We start from the raw sequence: 18307 nt of genomic DNA, 5'->3' as shown, positions 1-18307 counted from the left end.
GCATGCAATACAAAAGTGTAAAGATCCATTTAGTAAATACGTTCAAAACATGGTAATTTGAGCTTTTATAATTTAGAAATGGAATGAAAAATTTGAAATATATGGTTTGAACTTTGGTTCAAAACATTGAAAACAATGAGAGGACTTATACTCGGAGTCCTTAAGGGCTTGTTCTTTTAAGTCAAAAACTCAAAAAAATGTAATTCAAGTTACACCTTTATTTGAGTTGACGTTTTTTTAAGTTTAAACTCGAGTTCAAACTCGAGTTTATGACTAAAACTCAAGTTCAAGTTTTCCCTTCAACTCGTGTTCAGAAACTTGAACTTAAATTAATGAACAGTATTTTTTCTATTCTTAAAAATGCTATAACTTTTTCATTTTAATTCTGATTGAGATGATTTTTTTTCTATGCGTTGACAACGAAAAGACGAATAAAACCAAACCCATATACCCTATTAAAATTTTTCATCAGCATTGAGTTTTTATTAAAATACTATCTAAATACAAATTCAAGTTTTGACTCACTCAAACACAAACTCAAAAAGATTCTTATCTCAAACCATAACTCAAATGTACACAACCAAACACAAACTCAAATTACAACTTCAACTCAAATTATAACTCAAACTCAACTCAAAATCTACACTCAAATCACCTAACTCAAAAAGGGCAAAAGAACAAGCCATTATTGATTCAAATCACTTGATTTTATTTATTAAATGATACTTAAATTTTAATCATAAATAATAATAAAAAAATTAAAAAAAATTCTCTAGTATATTTAGGGGACATTTGGTTTATAAATTAGAATTATTTTTGATTTACGTGTATTTTTTATGAGAAAAAATATTAGAATGAATCATGAACAATGATTCAAATGAGGGTAGCGAAGAATGCTTTTCCACGGTGAAAGTTTCTATCGTTGAAATCACTGAATAAAAACAAAAATCACTTTTTTTAATGAATTTTTAATGGGTCCAATAAAAAAAATAAACCGTGTGAAAATGAGTAGTACAAGTCAGGTCAACAAACAGTAGCCAGACTTTACCCCGTAAAACCGAGTACCGGCAGCTAATAGTTTTTGAAGCCGTACACTACGAACTTAACCAGTGGCTTTTCCGAACCTCAGCCTCGGAACTCCGAAGCAACGAGGCTCGGATCGCTCGCCTTATATAAACCCACCCTCGCTATCGCTCTTTTCACGCGCACCTTTGATTTCGTTGATTGGTCTGAACCTCTTTTCCTGGAACATTTCCGACGGAAAATTCTCTTCCCTCAAGGTAAATCAATTCTACTCTTTTAAACAATTTCGCTTCTCTAATTTTGGAAAGATTGAACGGTGCAAGTTATTTTCCTTCGATTTGTGGAATTTTAGTTGTGCGGAACCGATGACGTTGGTTGATTTTCACTCTCTGTTCGTTTGCTCGGAAAACTGAGGAAAATAGGTATTTTGAATTAGGATTTTGGATGTTCAATTACGGAACTTCATATATAGTATGGATCCGTAAAGCAGATGCTGATTCTATGTGGAGACTCAGTAAATTAGGGGAAAAATGAAGGAAAGGCAAAAGGATTTTACGTATTTTATTGTTTAATTGCGACGATGATCAGTTCTAAACGACTTCCTCTGTGACTTTCGATGATGAATTTGGAGAAACCTTTTACACCCGAAATTTGAAGGTTTTTTTTTTTTTGATAGCTCGATTTGACGAATGTTTCGATCTAGGAACTTTTTTGTGGTTTGTTTTTAGCGATTTGGCACTGATATTTCCGGTTATGGCGCTTACTTTGTGTTTTACTTCTTCTAGTTGTTCTTTGCAAAAAGCGACCCTTTGTGGCTTTGATCTGTACTTTTGATCATTTTGTTTTTAGTTTAGCCTGGTTGTGTGCGCTTTTGAAGTGACGAATCGTTATACATCTCTTTCTTCAAAACTTAAAATTTGCGTAATGGACTTAATTTCATTTGGTAGTATCATTTATCAGGTCGTTGATTAAGTTTGAGGAATATACAGATATTTGGAGTAGAGAAATTAGCCTACTTCCATTATAGATTTGTCGAACCAGCTACTTTTTGAGACACCGAAATGCAAACGACAAAGAAAAGACGCTTTCGCTTTATGATCCCTAGACCAGCATGCCTACCTTAATTTATGGTTTCAGGTTTCAATCACTGATTTCAATTTTTTAGTTCTGGGACTAGTATTTCCAAAACGCGGAAAACCAATCATAAATCAAACAGGCCCATAAGTTGTCTGTGTTGTGTCTGAGTATGTACACAAGTATGGGTTAGGGTATTACTGATGATGTATCTTTCTAACACAAGACTTGGAAGCATTTTGATTGAGTTTTTGAATACATTCTCTGTCTGCAAGTATTGTTGTTGTGTTCATTGTGGTCTGTGGTACTGCGGTTATAATGACTTTGGTTTTTCGGTCTGCATAATCTCGGAATGATTTGACTCTTAGAACTTGTATCTGTGGTTGGCAGTGAGCTAAGTTGTGTGATTGATTTCAGGTTGTTAACGATGTAATAGATTTTCGTAGCTATCACACACTTTCATTTTGGCTTTCAGTGGTAGATCATTTTGATCTCTGGGGCTTTTATCTACACTTTGCTTAGATTGGTTTCAAAGTTTCATTGATCATACTCGTAGATCTATTACCATGTCAGTGTGCCCTAGTTAATCATGTGTTGTAGATAAGGCCAGAAAGATATTTAACGTTTTTAATTTCCAAACCAAGATTGATTTTTGACTTAAAGAGTTTTCATTCTTTGGTTTGAAATGGCTCCAATAAATTTGAGCTCATCCAATTTTCCAATTTGATTATTAATATACAGATAAGGAACTAGAAATCGAGTTGATTGAAAAGGATGGCACTAGTGTCTGGAGGAAGGTCAACACTAAACCCTAACGCTCCTCTCTTTATTCCTGCTGCTTTTCGCCAAGTGGAAGATTTCTCCCCTGAATGGTGGCAACTGATCACAACCTCGCCGTGGTACCATGACTATTGGCTGAGCCAACATCAAGATGAGGATGCTTTCTACAGTAATGCAGACGATGACATTGACAATGTAGCTGATTTGTTGCCAGAGACATTTGATCTCGATGCTGGTGACGAGTTTTCTAATATAGAAGCTCAGTTTGAAGAGTTCATTGAGTTCTCTGAAACAGAAGGAGATAAGTCACATCTGTTACCTTCCAATGGAATGCACGAAAACGGTATGAACTAAGACTCCCAGGATTAAACAATTCAGAACTGCAATTGAGAATTTCTATTCAGGAGTAATAATGCATGCATTCATTAATTTGGACAGGAGGCTTAGCAATGGGGGCTGAGGCACTGATACAGAACATGAAGTATTTGGAGGAAAGAAGCCCCAAGTTTCACGTGGAACCTGCAAAATATGCAGAGAAGGCAGCCAAATTCACGAGCTCAAAGAACAGCCAACGCCGCATTCAGCAGCCCCGTTGAATGAAGCATAAAGTTGCCGATGACATTAGTTTGCAGATCCAACACTAGAGTAATGTTCAACTTATCGCCTTCTGTAATTTCTGTATTTTCATGTATAGAGCAAGGTTGTTGAACTCGAGCTTCCATCCTTGTTCATTCTGGTAGCATTTCTTCGGTTTACGAAACTAAGAAGAAAAAAAAAATGTAAAATTGTAACAAAAGAAAAAATAGTATAAAGAATCATTACCTTCATCAGGAAATTGAATTCTCTTTCTTGGAAATGTTCAGGGCCCAGCAGAACCTCTGCTTGTTTCCTTCACACGTCTAAACAAAAAGATCCTTGCGTCACCGACTCGCCGGAGCCTGGCTCCGTTTTGCCCGCGCATTTCGCACTCATTTAGTTTCAGTACATGGCTTATCCTATGTTTTCGCTTTGTTGCCATTGCTGATCAATCAAAGATGATACACACTCCTTAGTCCTTATCCTATGCAGAGCTTGGCTGCAGAATACTGAATTTGTGTTTTGATTTATTGTTTTCTTCCTGACGTTGGCACTGATCTTCTGAGGCATTTAACCGGTTATGCTGTATTCTCTTGGTCTATCTCTACCTATAAAGTACGGATTTTATCATCCTTGTCGATTTGCGATGATTAAAATTTAACTCTGGCTTTGCAATTGCTTCAGTACTTGCTATTATATTTTTCATTGGACTAGAAACGGTGTCTAAAGGTACCAAGAAAAAGTGCTTTGAAAATTCTTTGTAAGTATGGTCTCGCAACCCTTATCCTGTTCTTTGGATAAAATACCTCACTGCTTGTCTCCAACTGGGCTATACGGGTACATCCCAACAAATCTCCGCCCTTACTTCAGCGATGTTCATCTCCTTTGCCACGCAATTGATGCAAAAGGTCTGCGATTGGGCGACAGTCGAGTTACGTCCCAGACAAATTGGCTAGTTATCGGGGAGGGGTGTGCAAACCAACCAACCTATTGTAGGTGAAATGCAAACCAAATTAATTACAAATTTGTTTAAAGATTTTTAAACCAAACTAAATCAGTTAATGGATTTAATCCAATTTAAATTAAACTGATTGTAATTGGTTTAATTTGGTTTTTTTTATTTGATTTGAACCAATATTTTACAATCTCTTCTCAAGTCTCAACCGTAATTGGTATTAATATTTTATATAATAGACATTTTATTATTTCTTAATTGTAAACATCAATAACTGAAGAATGCGTTGGCAAAGCAGGTTTATAAGGCTGTTCATGGGTTGGGTTGGTGCGGAATATGACTTTTTCTGCCCCCACCCCAAAGGGTGCGGGTTACACATATTTAGCTCCAACGATGTTAGAAAAATTTCACAACCCAATGATGTTTGGGTTGGGTTGGTGCGGTGCGGGGTGGGTTGAGTGGTTGGTTTTAACATTCAAAAAATTAAAAACTCAAAGTTCAATCCAACATTCAAAGTTCATCATCAAATAGAAATAATAATTTCAACATTCAAATAGATAGAAATTCAAAGTTCAATCCAACATCAAACATGAAGTAAAGTAGTTCATCCAACATCAAACATAAAGCAAACATAAATTAGTCTTAACATAGAGGCTTAATTCAAACATGAAGAAACTAGACAGTAAAAATGAGTTGCATGCTTAAGATTAGATATTAGAGGAGGCAAATTAGAGTCCAGGTTGGATTGGAGTGTGCAGGCTATTAAAGGTCCAATCTACATCCCATCCTAAAACTTTAGGCCAGCCATTGAATGGGCTGAAAAATAAAATTTAATACTAAAAATTACATTTTCTAAATTGAGTTGGGATGAGATGGGTTAGGCATGCGGATTTTGCAGGTTTATGAACAGCCCTCTAGGTTCATGGGCGCTTCTCCCCTCACATTGCCGAATGTTTGGATGTTCGGGAGGGAATTTCTTTCGCCCAAGCTATAATTTGGGGTTGTTCTTTTGTCTAAAAAACTCAAAAAAAGACAACTCGAGTTCTAACTTTATTCAAGTTCATGTTCTTTTAAGTTTTAACTTTATTCAACTTTATTCAAGTTATAACTTCAACTCAAGTTATAACTCAAATTCAACTCAAAAATTACACTCAAGTTACACTCTAAAAGAACAACTCAAGGCTTTCAAAGTTAGGTGATCTGAGTCCGATGCGGTGAATGTTGTCGAGCCGTTCAACAATCATCTTCAAGATCAGCAGACTCTAGTATTGTGGGTGATATTCTTTAGGGAATTTCTAATGCTTCTTGTTGGCTTCTTTTGCTTTATCTAGTTCTTCTGATGTAGAATGGGTAGACTCTTGCACCAGATTTGTAAGCTGTTTTGTACAAGCTGATTCAGCTTGCCTTCAATAAACGCAAGTTCCAACCATCAAAAAAAAAAAAAAAAGAATGAATTATCAAATTCAAACAGAAATAAAACATTTTTTTTAAATAAGTTACGACTAAATAAAATATGTATAATTTTTAAAAATATATATAGATAGATATATATCTATAATTTTTTTAATCTATTTCTACTGTTAATTCATAAATTAGATATTGTTGATTTATTCGACTTAATGGGTAGTCTTCATAAAGGTATAATGAGTAGTCTTAATATTTTTTTTATTACTTTTGATTTGAATCATGTTATCTCATATATTGAAAAAAAAAAAAATAAAGGAATAAGGAAAAGAATATTTTCTCGGTGTTTTTGGACATTCTGATCTCTATAAATATCTCAGATATTTACATATATGCGGCCGTCAATATACAATTTTCTATTATAGGATGCCAGTTGAAAGCACACTATCATATTCCATTTATTAATTTTTTAAAAAAAATTTGTTTGGGTAGGGTCATATTTTAGAAGAAATTATTTCAACAGGGAAATCAAAGAAAAATAGTTACGTGGACCACATTGGAAAAAATGTATAACCTAAAAGAATTTACGCAGTCACACATTTGAAAAATGTTATTTGGTGATAGTACACATTTGAAAATGAAACTATAAGATATATTTTGATTATATACAGTTCAAAATGAAAATAAGATCACACAATGAAAAAAAAAAAAGCAATATGTATAAGAGGAAAGAAAACAAGCATGAAGCAAAAAAAAAGCAAAGGAAAAATACAAAAAAAAAAAAAAAAAAAGAAAAAACTGGAACGCAACGAAAAAAAAAAGGAAAAAACTCTAAAACCCAATTCTGTAAAAAAAAAAAAAAAAAAAATGGCAGAAGAAAAAAGGTAAATAGAAGGAAAAGAAAAAAAAAAAAAAAAGGAAAAAAAAGGAAAAAAAAAAAAAAAAAACAAGGACAAGAAAGGACAAGAAGAAGAAAAAAATTGTTTAAAAAAAGCTGGAAGGATTTAAAAAAAAAAACACCTAACGAAATGCAGCTAACGAATCGTTTCGTCGTTTCGTTAGGCACACATGTCGTTTTATAGGAGGTAATAGATAGATAGATAGATAGTCCCTTTTAGCTGCAACGATTTTTCCTCTATAAAAAAAATAAAAAAAAATCAGAGAGAGAGAGAGAGAGATTATTCACACAAACCTTAAGAATTTTTAACAGTAAAACAATCACCACAGTATATATCATGTTTGGGAAGTCGTATTATACTATATTGTATAAATGTATTGTTTTGTATTATTTTATCATAACATAATACAACGATTGGCGTAAGGAGATGTTGTAAAAGGCTTCAAAATGTAAATTTTTAAAATTTCATGTTGTATAGGGGCTCAAAATGTAAATTTCTAAAAATTAGGTGTTAATGTAATTTTTGAAAATTATGAGGTCAAAATTTAATTTTCCAAAACTTTCAGGCTCAAAATTTAATTTCTTAAAAACTTTTTGGGGGTAAAAATGTATTTTTTTTTTAAAAAAAAGTTAAGGGATCAAAATGTGATTTTAAGAAAATATACTGTGCCCCTTAATTTTTTGCATTATGCCCTTTAATTTTTTAGACTTCGACTCCCAATCGCGCCCAATCCCAATATCGATCTTGAATCCGTTATAAACTAATACAATACATCATACAGAAAAGAACTGTATTTTATAATACAACACAAACTGTATTAATCTACTATCTGTATTAGTTTATACAATATAATATTTATACTATATATTATTATACGATATGATGTTCTGTGAAACAAAGTGAAAGAATTTGGTCTTGCCCTTTTTTGGGACGTTTTTCAAAACTCCTCAAAATAAGTTCATCCAGATAAGTACGTTAAAAGTACCATTATCCATTCGGTTTATAATTATAATTCGAGACCAACACAAATTACACTTGTACACACTTGTCATGGGTTTTAGTATATTAAAGAACAACACACATTTTAAATACAAATAAACAATTCGAGTCCTAGTTGCTCTATGATACCTTGCGCGCCTATATATATACCGAAATATAGAATTAACATTCAATAGTGGAGAATTCAGAGAAATCAATCATCATTCGATTCATCATTCAATCTTTTCCAATATTCTAATTAAAGAATAATTAAGAACACATCTTGCGAATAGACCAGTCTTTAACAGGTAATCACTCTTTTTTTTTCATTATTCAATTATAGTGGACGTTTAGTTCACGAATTTAGAATCATGATTTAAAATTATTTTCAATTTACATATATTTTTTGTGAGAAAAAATACTGTAATGAGTCACGAATCATGACACGAATTCTCGTACCAAACATCCTATTAGAGAATAATTAGAAGAAATAATTGTTAATTTGTAATCTTCTTTTTTCAATACATCAATCTCACTTTTTTTCTCTTTTTTTTTTTTGCTTTTTTTTTTGTTGGTATAAAAAGCTATGGTTTATATCATGGTGGAAGAAAATCGCACGAATATAAAGCGATTAAATCGATTAGAAACTTTTATAAGCGTTTTCCTAACGTACACAGCAACATGTTGGATTTGCACGTGCCATATAGCAAGCGTTATTATTCATGCTCTGAGACGTAGAGCCGTACAAACAAACGGACAGGTGGCATTTGCATTTATTCTGAGCTTAGCCATGTCGGCGTTTCTCTTCGCCAGTATCGAATGCTTCATGGGACTCGTGACGAGGATAGAAGAATGGACGAACGAGAGAAAAAGAGCTCGGAGTTTATTAGATTTTTAATTTGACTTCAGATTTCTTGATCTAATTGTTATCTTGATCGACATTCTATTGAATAAATCAGTTGAAATTTCCTAGTATTAATTAGTTAGCGTGTGTTTGATTGGTAGATTCGTGTCATGGTTCGGATCATAATTCGTGACTCGTTACAGTGTTTTTTCTTATAAAAAATACACGTAAATAAAAAATAATTCTGAATCTATAAATTAAACATCGTTTCTTTTATTTTTTTCGGTTGCGCTTCCATTTTTATACTAATTGTGTGAATTGATTCTTTTTTTTTTTTTTGGTCTCACATATATCATTGTATTACTTTTGAAGCGATTCTATAATGGCATGTATTGTGATTATAATGCAAAGTAATTAAGCTCGTTCGGTAAAGTTTTTGTTTTTAAATTCTATATAAAAGAACACGAAAACGTGGTGCTAGTCCTGAACCGTTGGATTGATACCTGACATTGGGGCCGGCTCATCGACCGACCTAGTGACGATCTTAGCTCGTTGATCCGACTCCAACTAGTTTGAACGCGCGTGTGCGTGAGATTTCGTGGAAAAATTTAATAGCATTTCATAGAAACCATAAATAATGTAGTATAAATAGATTTTTAAAGGAAAAAAATAGAAAAGTGAAGAGGAATAAATGATACACCAAAAACGTGTAAATATAAAAGAAGGAAGGACTAAAAATTAAAGTAAAACGCAAAATGCAAGGAACGAAAGTGCAAATTTTTTTCATATATTGTGATGTCTAAATATGTCTGCTTTGAGTCAATTATATGACTATAGATATCTAGACAACCAAGGCAAAATGTGCATTTATGTGTGAATCAGGAGAAAAAAAAGGGTTTCTCTTTCTTTTTCAGTCTCTCCTTTTGTGTTTCAAGAACTCGAATTTTTTGTGGTTGTTTGAGTTTTTTTTTTTTTTTTTTGTAATAACTACACACAGCGTTTGCAATTAAGGACGTGATTGTAATTATGATCATAAAAGATCATGACTTAGAGCATGAAGAAGATTGCATTCCTGATTATGAATCGAATCTCTGGAAAAAAAAAATTGCATGTACTTATTAAAAACAAGTCTATATATATAGCTCATCTATCCTTATTCTTATACTTACATTATTAAAGTCTCGTTTATTTCACCGATTCGAGTTTTGTTACAGTAAAAAACTCGAAGAAACTGTCACATATAACTTTTTATTACAGTAAAAAGCTCTCATATAAAGTCACATATAAATTCAAATTAAAAATTTAAATCAACAAACTAAACGAATCATAAATGTAGATAATTTTGGGTAACGCGCCATTGTTCTGCCCCTGGCTGCTCGAGTACTACTTTCTTTTTGGTGACAATACTTTGCCCCTTAACTTTGTTGCTTATAATTTCGTTCGCCTTGCATCTTTTTTCTTTTTTCTTTTTTCAAGGTCAATGAAAAAGTATACATTTTGTTATTTATTTAATTTTTTTCAATACCACATTTCTTTTACTCTTTGAAGGAGAGCAAGATGCCCGTATAACAAAGATCACTCACAAGTGAAAAGACCACTAAAAAATTATTTCAGTGGATTAGACTCACAAATAAAAATAGAGTAGAGAGACCACTTTTATTATTATAAATTGAAAGTACAAAAACAATCAAATAAAACACTTACATAGTGTAATCAACATCGCTCTTATTACTAAAAAAAATATCTACTATAAAACAAACGGAAAAAGAATCTCTAACACCATGGAAAGAATCTATTCTAGAGGGTACCAAAGTAGATTTTATCCCTTTATTATAAGAAACTATGGCCTTAGACCAAACGGAATGTGAATAATGTATATGCGTGAAGAATGATCAATAACTTCGCAAGTACTTTGTCAAATTTACTTCTACTAATTGATTATATATTTGAAATTTTGACCAATATAATTTGGTCAAAAAGTTAAAAAGAGAGGAATGTAAAATCAAGAAAGGATAAAAGAAGTCAATCAAGAGAGTGAAAGATATAGAAGAAAATAGAGTGTCGTGTCGTGCCGGTCCGGCTCATGATCGGTTAGGTCCATACGTGTTTCGTGTCGTACTTAGCCTAACCCATTGAATTTCCGTGCCGTATTCGTGTCAGTCCAAGATCAAAAATCATAGGCTCGGTCAGCCTCATGAGCCTAGGCACATACGCGGTTCTCGTGCTCGTGTCTTTATCGTGCTTAGCACAATGAATTTTTAGGCCGGCCTATTAAACCATCAAGTCATTTAAATTTGTTTTTTTAAACAGTTTTTAAATAAAAATATAATTTTATATACTATTACTAAGAAAAAAACAAGCAAAAAACTTGATGCCATTATAAATAGTAATTTATAAATAAAATTTTTCATTAATATATTTGAGAATGTAAATTTGTAATTGTCAAAAGTAATAAACATAGCCAACGGCAATAATTTATCGAGGAATGCTATATTAATTGATTAATATATTTTTTATTAAAGTATGATATTATTAATCAATTATATTACAATATTTTTTGTTGATTATTGTCACTGTCAAAATGATGAAAATTAATGTAAATCAACTAATTTTTTAAGGTCAAATGAATTAATTTTGTTTATGTAGATATATATTTTTTAAATTATTTATAAATATGTAAATTGTAACAATAATGTAAAATTAACAATAAAAAGAAAAAAAAAATTATATTTGTCATGCCGATATATCATCTAGTGTCGTGTTCGTACCGTGCTCGTCCTTATTGTCGTGTTGTGTCGTGCTAACTCACGTGCCAAAAACTATGAGCCTTGCACGGTCTATCATCTCATGTCGTGCTTAACTCAATCCATTATAATCTCGTGTCATGTCGTGCCCGGTCTAAAAAATTTTGTGCCGTGCTATCATGCTTGATGGGCCACTTGGCCCAATTGACATCTCTAGAAAATTGAAAGCCATGAAAAAGATGAGGAGAAAGAAAGTGAATGTTGAAAGGAAGGGAATTAGGAAGTGAGAAGCAAGTTAGGGAATGAAATTAAAATAAATAAGAACAAATTTAAGTACATCCTGCACTTTAGATTTAAAGGGGATGTCTATGATAGGGTAATGTTCTTTCACCCTACCGGTAGGGTAGCAATTTCCAGCCACTAGATTGTTATTGAATGGATCAGATTAAAAAGATGTATCAAAGAGTCGTAAAATAAATTATAACTGATTAACTAAAAAGGGAAACCTCAGTGGCTATAGATCTCCAGTCTCCACTCCATTGCTTGGAACCGGGCAAAAATTTTTAAGATATATATAAGCCTTGTTTACTGGACCATAAAAGTAAAAGTATAACCATAATATTTATTTAACGTAACGCATACATTATTTAATATAACATGATATTTATTTAATGTAATATGAATATTAGAAAAACGTAATACTAAGAAATTTAATTTTCTCTGACTATTATTTAACTTTAATTTAATTATTTAACATAACAGGGATATTATAAAGGTATATTAATATTTAGAGATAATATGTTATTTTAATGTCTCACATTTTTAATATCAGTGTCATGTTCAATAGATATCATGTTACATTTTCTCTTCAATACATTATAATGGTGGGATAGTCCAAACCGGTGAGACTAGATAAACCCAATTTTTTAGATAAGTAAGCAATAGAATAGGAATTTATTTACCCTTAAAAAAAGAATAGGGATTTATTCCCCTTGTTGGTATTTTGTTAATTAATCGCTTAAAGACCTATGTTCTACTTTTCATCTTTTTATTTCTCTATAAAATCAAATCTCACATTTTCCTTTTCTTTTGTTTGCTTGTGTAAATTATAAATAAATAAATAATAAGAAAAAGACATGTCTTATATTGAAGAGGAAGAAGAAAACACGCAATTAAACAAACGAGAGGGGAAGTAGTTTTTGCAGTTATTATGGGCATTTTTACGATTGTTTTATGTTTATTATGTTAAGAGTTTCCAATTAATCAATTTAACCAAACTCTGTTTTGGTGTTCTTTCTTTTAGCTTTGGATATTAATGTAATTTTTTTTTTCTTTTTAGCTGGCTTTTGAGAATACATAACATAAAAATATGTTTATTTAGTTCGAATACCAAATTTCTTGGGAATTCTACTGCTGCCAGGGCATCAAGTTGTTGGGGGCTATTCATCTCAATTGTACGATTTAAATAAGACGGCGCTTATAATTGTAGAATTTAAATAAGACGGCGCTTATAGTTCTACAGTTTAAATAAGACGGCGCTTATAATTGTACAATTTAAATAAGACGGCGCTTATAGTTCTACAGTTTAAATAAGACGGCGCTTATGGTTGTACAGTTTAAATAAGACGGCGCTTATAACGCGAGTGCAGCTATGCGCCTAAAAATGCGCACCTCATATCTAACCCAATACAATATGCATAATCTAATTTGAATTCTCTTAAGGCGATTAATGTCCTTATGGATCCCTGTCGTCGGATTGCCCCTATTTTAGTAGAATCACCCCTTTAAGAAATTGAACTGATAGGATATACTTGATAAATGATTTTCCAAGTTACAAATACACATTGTATATTTAACCATCTACTGCCCTTGGAATTTACTATAACTAGAATTTACGAGTATACTATGAGCCCCTCAGAATTTAATTTATTTGTATCAAAATTGCCTCTTGTATTCAAATGGATACTTCTTACTTCTTAGAGCGATTCTGCATCTTCCACTTGAAGCCTTTTCATTTGAGCTTCGAGCTTGGATTGATTGCCAATGGCATCAGAAATAGCCTTGGGCAGCCAGAAACCAGGTCTCTCGAGGGAACGAGCTCGGTCAAGGACCAAAGGTTCTCGCTGAGTTATTTCAATGCCGTCGAACGTCCACAATCTCAAGGTTGATTCTCCTTTGAGACCTAAAGAAAACCAACCTAAGCCAGCGGCTGCAATGTCAACGCTGTTTATTTCCCAACTTGTTCCCGACACTTTGACTTCTCTGCCTTCCCATTGGCCTATTTCAGAAGCACGCTCAACGCCGATGGGAGGCTGCAATTAATAACAAGTAACATAAATTAAGAAACTCGTGTAAAATTAGTAAGCAGATGAAGAACAGTACTAAAGCTATCAGAAAAACACCACATCAAAACACTATGACAATATACAATCGAATAGCACAATACATCTATTAACAGGATGTTTGTTTCCTGTATTCGTCTATAATTCTGAATCATGATTCATGGTTCTCTACAGTATTTTTCTCTCACAAAGAACACACGTAAAACGAAAATGATTTTGAATCATGATTTTGAATACATGAACCAAATGTCCACTCAGCTTTCCCGATAGTCCCACGTCAAAAATATATTCCAAATGCCTATGGAAAGAAAGACAAGAAAAACGCTAAATTTGTGACTAATTCACTAATCAGACCTGCCAAAAAAACTAAGAACTCAAAGAACAACTGCATTTTTCCTAAGCTTTCTGAAAACCTCAATAATAGCTACTAAACTAGAATTGGCATGTGACTTGAACATAATTGTGTGGGCGGGAACCGAATTGATGAATAGATTACCAACAGTAAAGACACAGCAATGGGGAAATTAAATAATACCTGCAACCTAATCCCGACGTGTTTTGTCCAAGTTTCTTCAGCATTTTCAATCTTCCCCATGTGTAGAGAAATATTTGGCGATACCCAAACAGTGACATAAATTGTTTCAACAGAGGCTTCAAGGAGGTCCAGTCTCATCAAACCACCAACATGTATGGCCTGTCCTGCCTGCAGATATCAAACAAGACGAGATCATTAGATTTAGACTTTAAAGTAAACTTTGTTAACTTTTTGTTTCTGAAGAAAGAATAAAAGGAGATGGATTAAAATATATATATATATATATATTCAGCAGGGAACGATGTCATGAGATAACGCTTGGAAGGATTGAATACAACATTGCTCAAGTGACCCACGATAGTAAAATTTGCGTATGATTTGATACACTAATTAATAGAAACGCAATGCATTAAAGAGGACGAGTGATAAAAATAAAGGACTGAAAGCATAAAAGAAGAAAAAGGGGGCTCCAGGTAGCTCATTAAGCCACATGGGCAGTGCAAGGTAGAATGTCTACAAATACAAAGGGAAAAAACCAAAAATACCACTTAAAATGGTAAAAAATAATATTTATACCACTCTACTTAAAAATAAACAATTGTCATTCAATTAATAAAGAGAAAACAAAAGACCACAATGGCATCTGATTATTTAGAATGCCATATGCACAAAACCATGATAAATCATGTACTTTTCTCAAAGGGGGGAGAAAAAAAAAAGAGAACAAGGAAATGTTGGAGACATGGCTCCTTTGGGCATATGCTTAGAAACAGCATGCTGCAGTTTAAAAGAGGGAAAAAAAAAAAAAAAAAAAAAAGAGGCAACATGGCCATGTCGACTATATTAAGCAATATAAAAACAACTAGTTACAGTGGTTCCAAAGATGTGGCTACTCGACCGAAAGATAATAAAAAAAGGAGAGAAGAAAATCGAATTCGAAACCAACAACATCAACAGCAATTTAGGCACATATAGAATCTATTTCCCTTCTCATACTTGAGAAAAAGGATTAAGAATATAGAGGAATTATAATCTCTCATGCATCTCATACAAAGAAAGATTACATTGAAACATGAGCGTAAGATATGGCAAGCATGTGATCTTTTGGGAAGTTTAATAAAATTAAAGCATATATGTCTATATACGCATTAGCCAATCCATATCCGGTCATAGGTTTAATCACTCTCTGTGGGAATTGTATTCTCCCCATACAATCCTCTGACATCGTTCCTGAATTGGATTTTGACTGATTTCTTTTTTTCTCCTCATCACCGAGTCATAATCAAGATCATATGCACGTGAGGTAAAGTAAGGAATGTTAATTAATCACATTCAACACAAGTATTTATTGCACTATCAAATTTAGCGACTACTTATTATACTATCAGTTTTATCATTTACCATCATCATCATTATTATTAATCATTACTGTTATTATTACTATTATTGTCAACATCATTACTATGATTGTTATTTTTCTTTACAAATTCTCTTGCCATATTCATGCACATATAGCTACATATCCTATAATCATTAATAGTTACAATAATGACAATATGCTATGTTCCTCCATGGACCCGGGAACACCCTTGCATCAAGTTTTTAATAACAATGCACTGAATTCCTGTATGAAATTTGATCTAGAAATCAAGAAACCTCTTCTCTCATAGATTAAAACATAACCGTCCAGTCCAGCTTAGCTTATTGTAAAACAACCACATTTACTTATCAGCACAATGTATGATCAATATCTAACCGGGGGAAAGTGGGGTCAACATCTGCAATTGGTATCAGACAAAAATGAAGTTAAGTTTACTTTTTCAGCATCTGGGATACAAAAACTTTGGATTTTGGGGGTGCTTTTACAACTAATCCATAGCCTTTATTGTACTTAATAGATCCAATGTCACAGATGTTATCACTTTCTGCACAGCAATGAAATACTCCATGGCTACTACAAAACTTCAAGCTTCAAAAAGTACGGTTGAGCTAAAACATTATCCAAAGTCTAAATTATTTTCCAGAGTTTTACCACAAATATAGACTAAAGATGGCAATGAAATACTTACCTTCATCCTATAAGTCCGAGGCCGTAGCTCCTTCCGTATTTCGACCATTTTTTGCTCCTCCCTGTTCAACCTCATAGACACTAAATATGGATGTAGAAGTCCCGGAGTATCAAACAACTTTGCCTTGGCAGACAAAATCCCTCCTACTCTCAAAATTCCTAGCGTTGTCCCAGGAACAGGAGCTTCTGTGAGCTTTGTAACTTTTGCACCTTCTTTCTTTGCAATTGCATTTATTAGTGTAGACTTGCCTGCATTTTGAGCCCCAATAACCCACACATTCCCTCGAGGCCCAGTCAACTCCTTGATGAAGGAAAGCAAATTCTTCACACCCAAATCCTTCCGAGAACTAACCAAGTATACTCCACTTAGTTTAGGCGCCCCTGCAGCCCGAGCACGGTGCCTTACCCATCTGTCTAATCGAGTGGGAGAAATCTGTGATGGCAATAGATCAACCTTTGTAGCAACAAGAACAAGCTTTGGCAGCCTCTTGCTAAGCTTAGGATCATCTTTGTTTCCTTCAAACGCCTTGAACAATGACTTTGCCGCTCGCTTCGGGAATGAACCATCAAAATCGACACAATCAACCACCATAACTACAACAGTACAATTGGAATTCCCAGATGGTTTCACCAGCCGGGTAGAAATCAGCCTATCAAAATCGAAATCGGGTATCAAGTTCTCCGCTGCTTGGTTCTTCACCTGCCCATAATTCCTCAAGGAATGGCACCTAGCACACACTGTGACCTCTTCTCTCTCCTTCTGAGCTTCCCTAACCATCCTCTTCTTCTCCGTCTTCGACACCTTCTTCTTCTTCACCCTCTCTAGTACCTCCGCAGTTACATTACCATAACCAACCCCTGCCGGAGAAAACCCGTCCACGTCCAAATCATTGTCTTCCTCTTCCATCAACTTAGCTTCCCATTCATCAGAATCCCAATCAAACTCATCCCCACTTCTCACTTCACCTTGTTCCATCTCACTTTCTTCATATATATCCTCAATTTCATCCAAAACCCCCTCTTCCTCGTCATCTTCCTCGTCAAACATTTCAATCTCATCCTCAAAATTATCCACATCCTCTTCCAAATCTGGTATTGTCACCTCCTTTTTTTTAAAATACCCAGGAAGATTTGGGTCCTTATCTTGCATAAAAACCCCACAACCAGGACAAATAGGAGCATAGCGTTCATCCTCATCTCGTCCCTCACTCAAAACTCGGTTTCCAATCCCACCAACTGTTTTTGCTTTAACTTTTTTTCCACTTGTTTGGATTATATTTCTAGGTTGGTTCTTAACAGTACAACTAACAAATAAAACCTTTTTGTTGTGTTTAATGTTGTCAACATAAAACCCTGAGAAAGGAAAAGAAAAATGAGGGTTTTAGTGCGGTTTTAGGCCTGAGCGAGAGAGTGAAGGAAAATGGAGCTGTGATAGGGAACTTACCTGGGAAAAAAGGGGAAATTGTTGGTGGGTTTTCTTGTCTACAGCCATTGTTGGGCAACTTCAAGCTTAATTTGGTGGCTGTAGCAGATAACAGTGCTGCCATTGATTTTGTCAGAGGAAATTGGAGAAATGCCAATTGCGCTGATAAAACGCAACGTTTTCCTTCTCCTTCCGAGCCAATATATTAGAATGACTTTCCAACAACAAAGTAAAATTAACAAAATAATTTTTTTTTATTTTTTATGAAAAAAAATATTTACTCATTCTTTATAAAATGAGGTCATTTTACAAATAAAAATTTTTAAAAAATTATTTTACTAATAAAACTTTTCAAAAGAGTTATTTTTACAATGGCCTCTTTCAAAATAGGCTTTTTCACTCTCTAAAAAAATTCACCCATCGAACACCTATTTTGACTGTAGGATTACTTTTTCAATTGTCAGATTTACAGATATATTAGTTCTGTATAATATGCTGTAACTTTTTAATACGAACATACACTAATCTAATAGTTAAAAACTTAATCAAATAGTTAAAATAAGATGTTTTACTAATGAATCTTTATAAAGGACTCTCTAATAAATAAAAATGTAGAGACAGTAAATTGAAAACATTCGTTATTGTTTTGCATGCGTTAAACG

At 33.4% G+C, this 18307-nt stretch overlaps 2 protein-coding genes across 2 annotated transcripts; one reads left to right on the top strand and one right to left on the bottom strand.

Moving 5' to 3' along the window:
- Nucleotides 1-1186: 1186 nt before the first annotated feature.
- On the top strand, nucleotides 1187-4083 carry LOC21398606 (protein EARLY RESPONSIVE TO DEHYDRATION 15). The gene is made up of 4 exons (XM_010104413.2): nucleotides 1187-1280; nucleotides 2839-3220; nucleotides 3316-3522; nucleotides 3741-4083. Exons 2-3 carry the CDS (start codon nucleotides 2872-2874, stop codon nucleotides 3471-3473), a joined length of 507 nt encoding a protein of 168 aa, XP_010102715.1. The 5' UTR covers nucleotides 1187-1280; nucleotides 2839-2871; the 3' UTR covers nucleotides 3474-3522; nucleotides 3741-4083.
- An 8945-nt stretch (nucleotides 4084-13028) lies between these two features.
- Nucleotides 13029-17802, bottom strand: LOC21398605 (GTP-binding protein BRASSINAZOLE INSENSITIVE PALE GREEN 2, chloroplastic). The gene is made up of 4 exons (XM_010104412.2): nucleotides 17667-17802; nucleotides 16224-17575; nucleotides 14155-14322; nucleotides 13029-13589 (listed from the first exon to the last, which is right to left on the bottom strand). The coding sequence occupies exons 1-4, from the start codon at nucleotides 17767-17769 to the stop codon at nucleotides 13254-13256; spliced, it is 1959 nt and encodes a 652-aa protein (XP_010102714.1). The 5' UTR covers nucleotides 17770-17802; the 3' UTR covers nucleotides 13029-13253.
- Between the last annotated feature and the right edge of the window lie 505 nt (nucleotides 17803-18307).

Source organism: Morus notabilis, unplaced genomic scaffold (genome assembly GCF_000414095.1).
Source record: "Morus notabilis unplaced genomic scaffold, ASM41409v2 Scaffold645, whole genome shotgun sequence".
In the NCBI taxonomy this organism is placed as follows: domain Eukaryota; kingdom Viridiplantae; phylum Streptophyta; class Magnoliopsida; order Rosales; family Moraceae; genus Morus; species Morus notabilis.
Note: the sequence above shows the minus strand (reverse complement) of the source record. Positions and strands in the feature narration are given on the sequence as shown.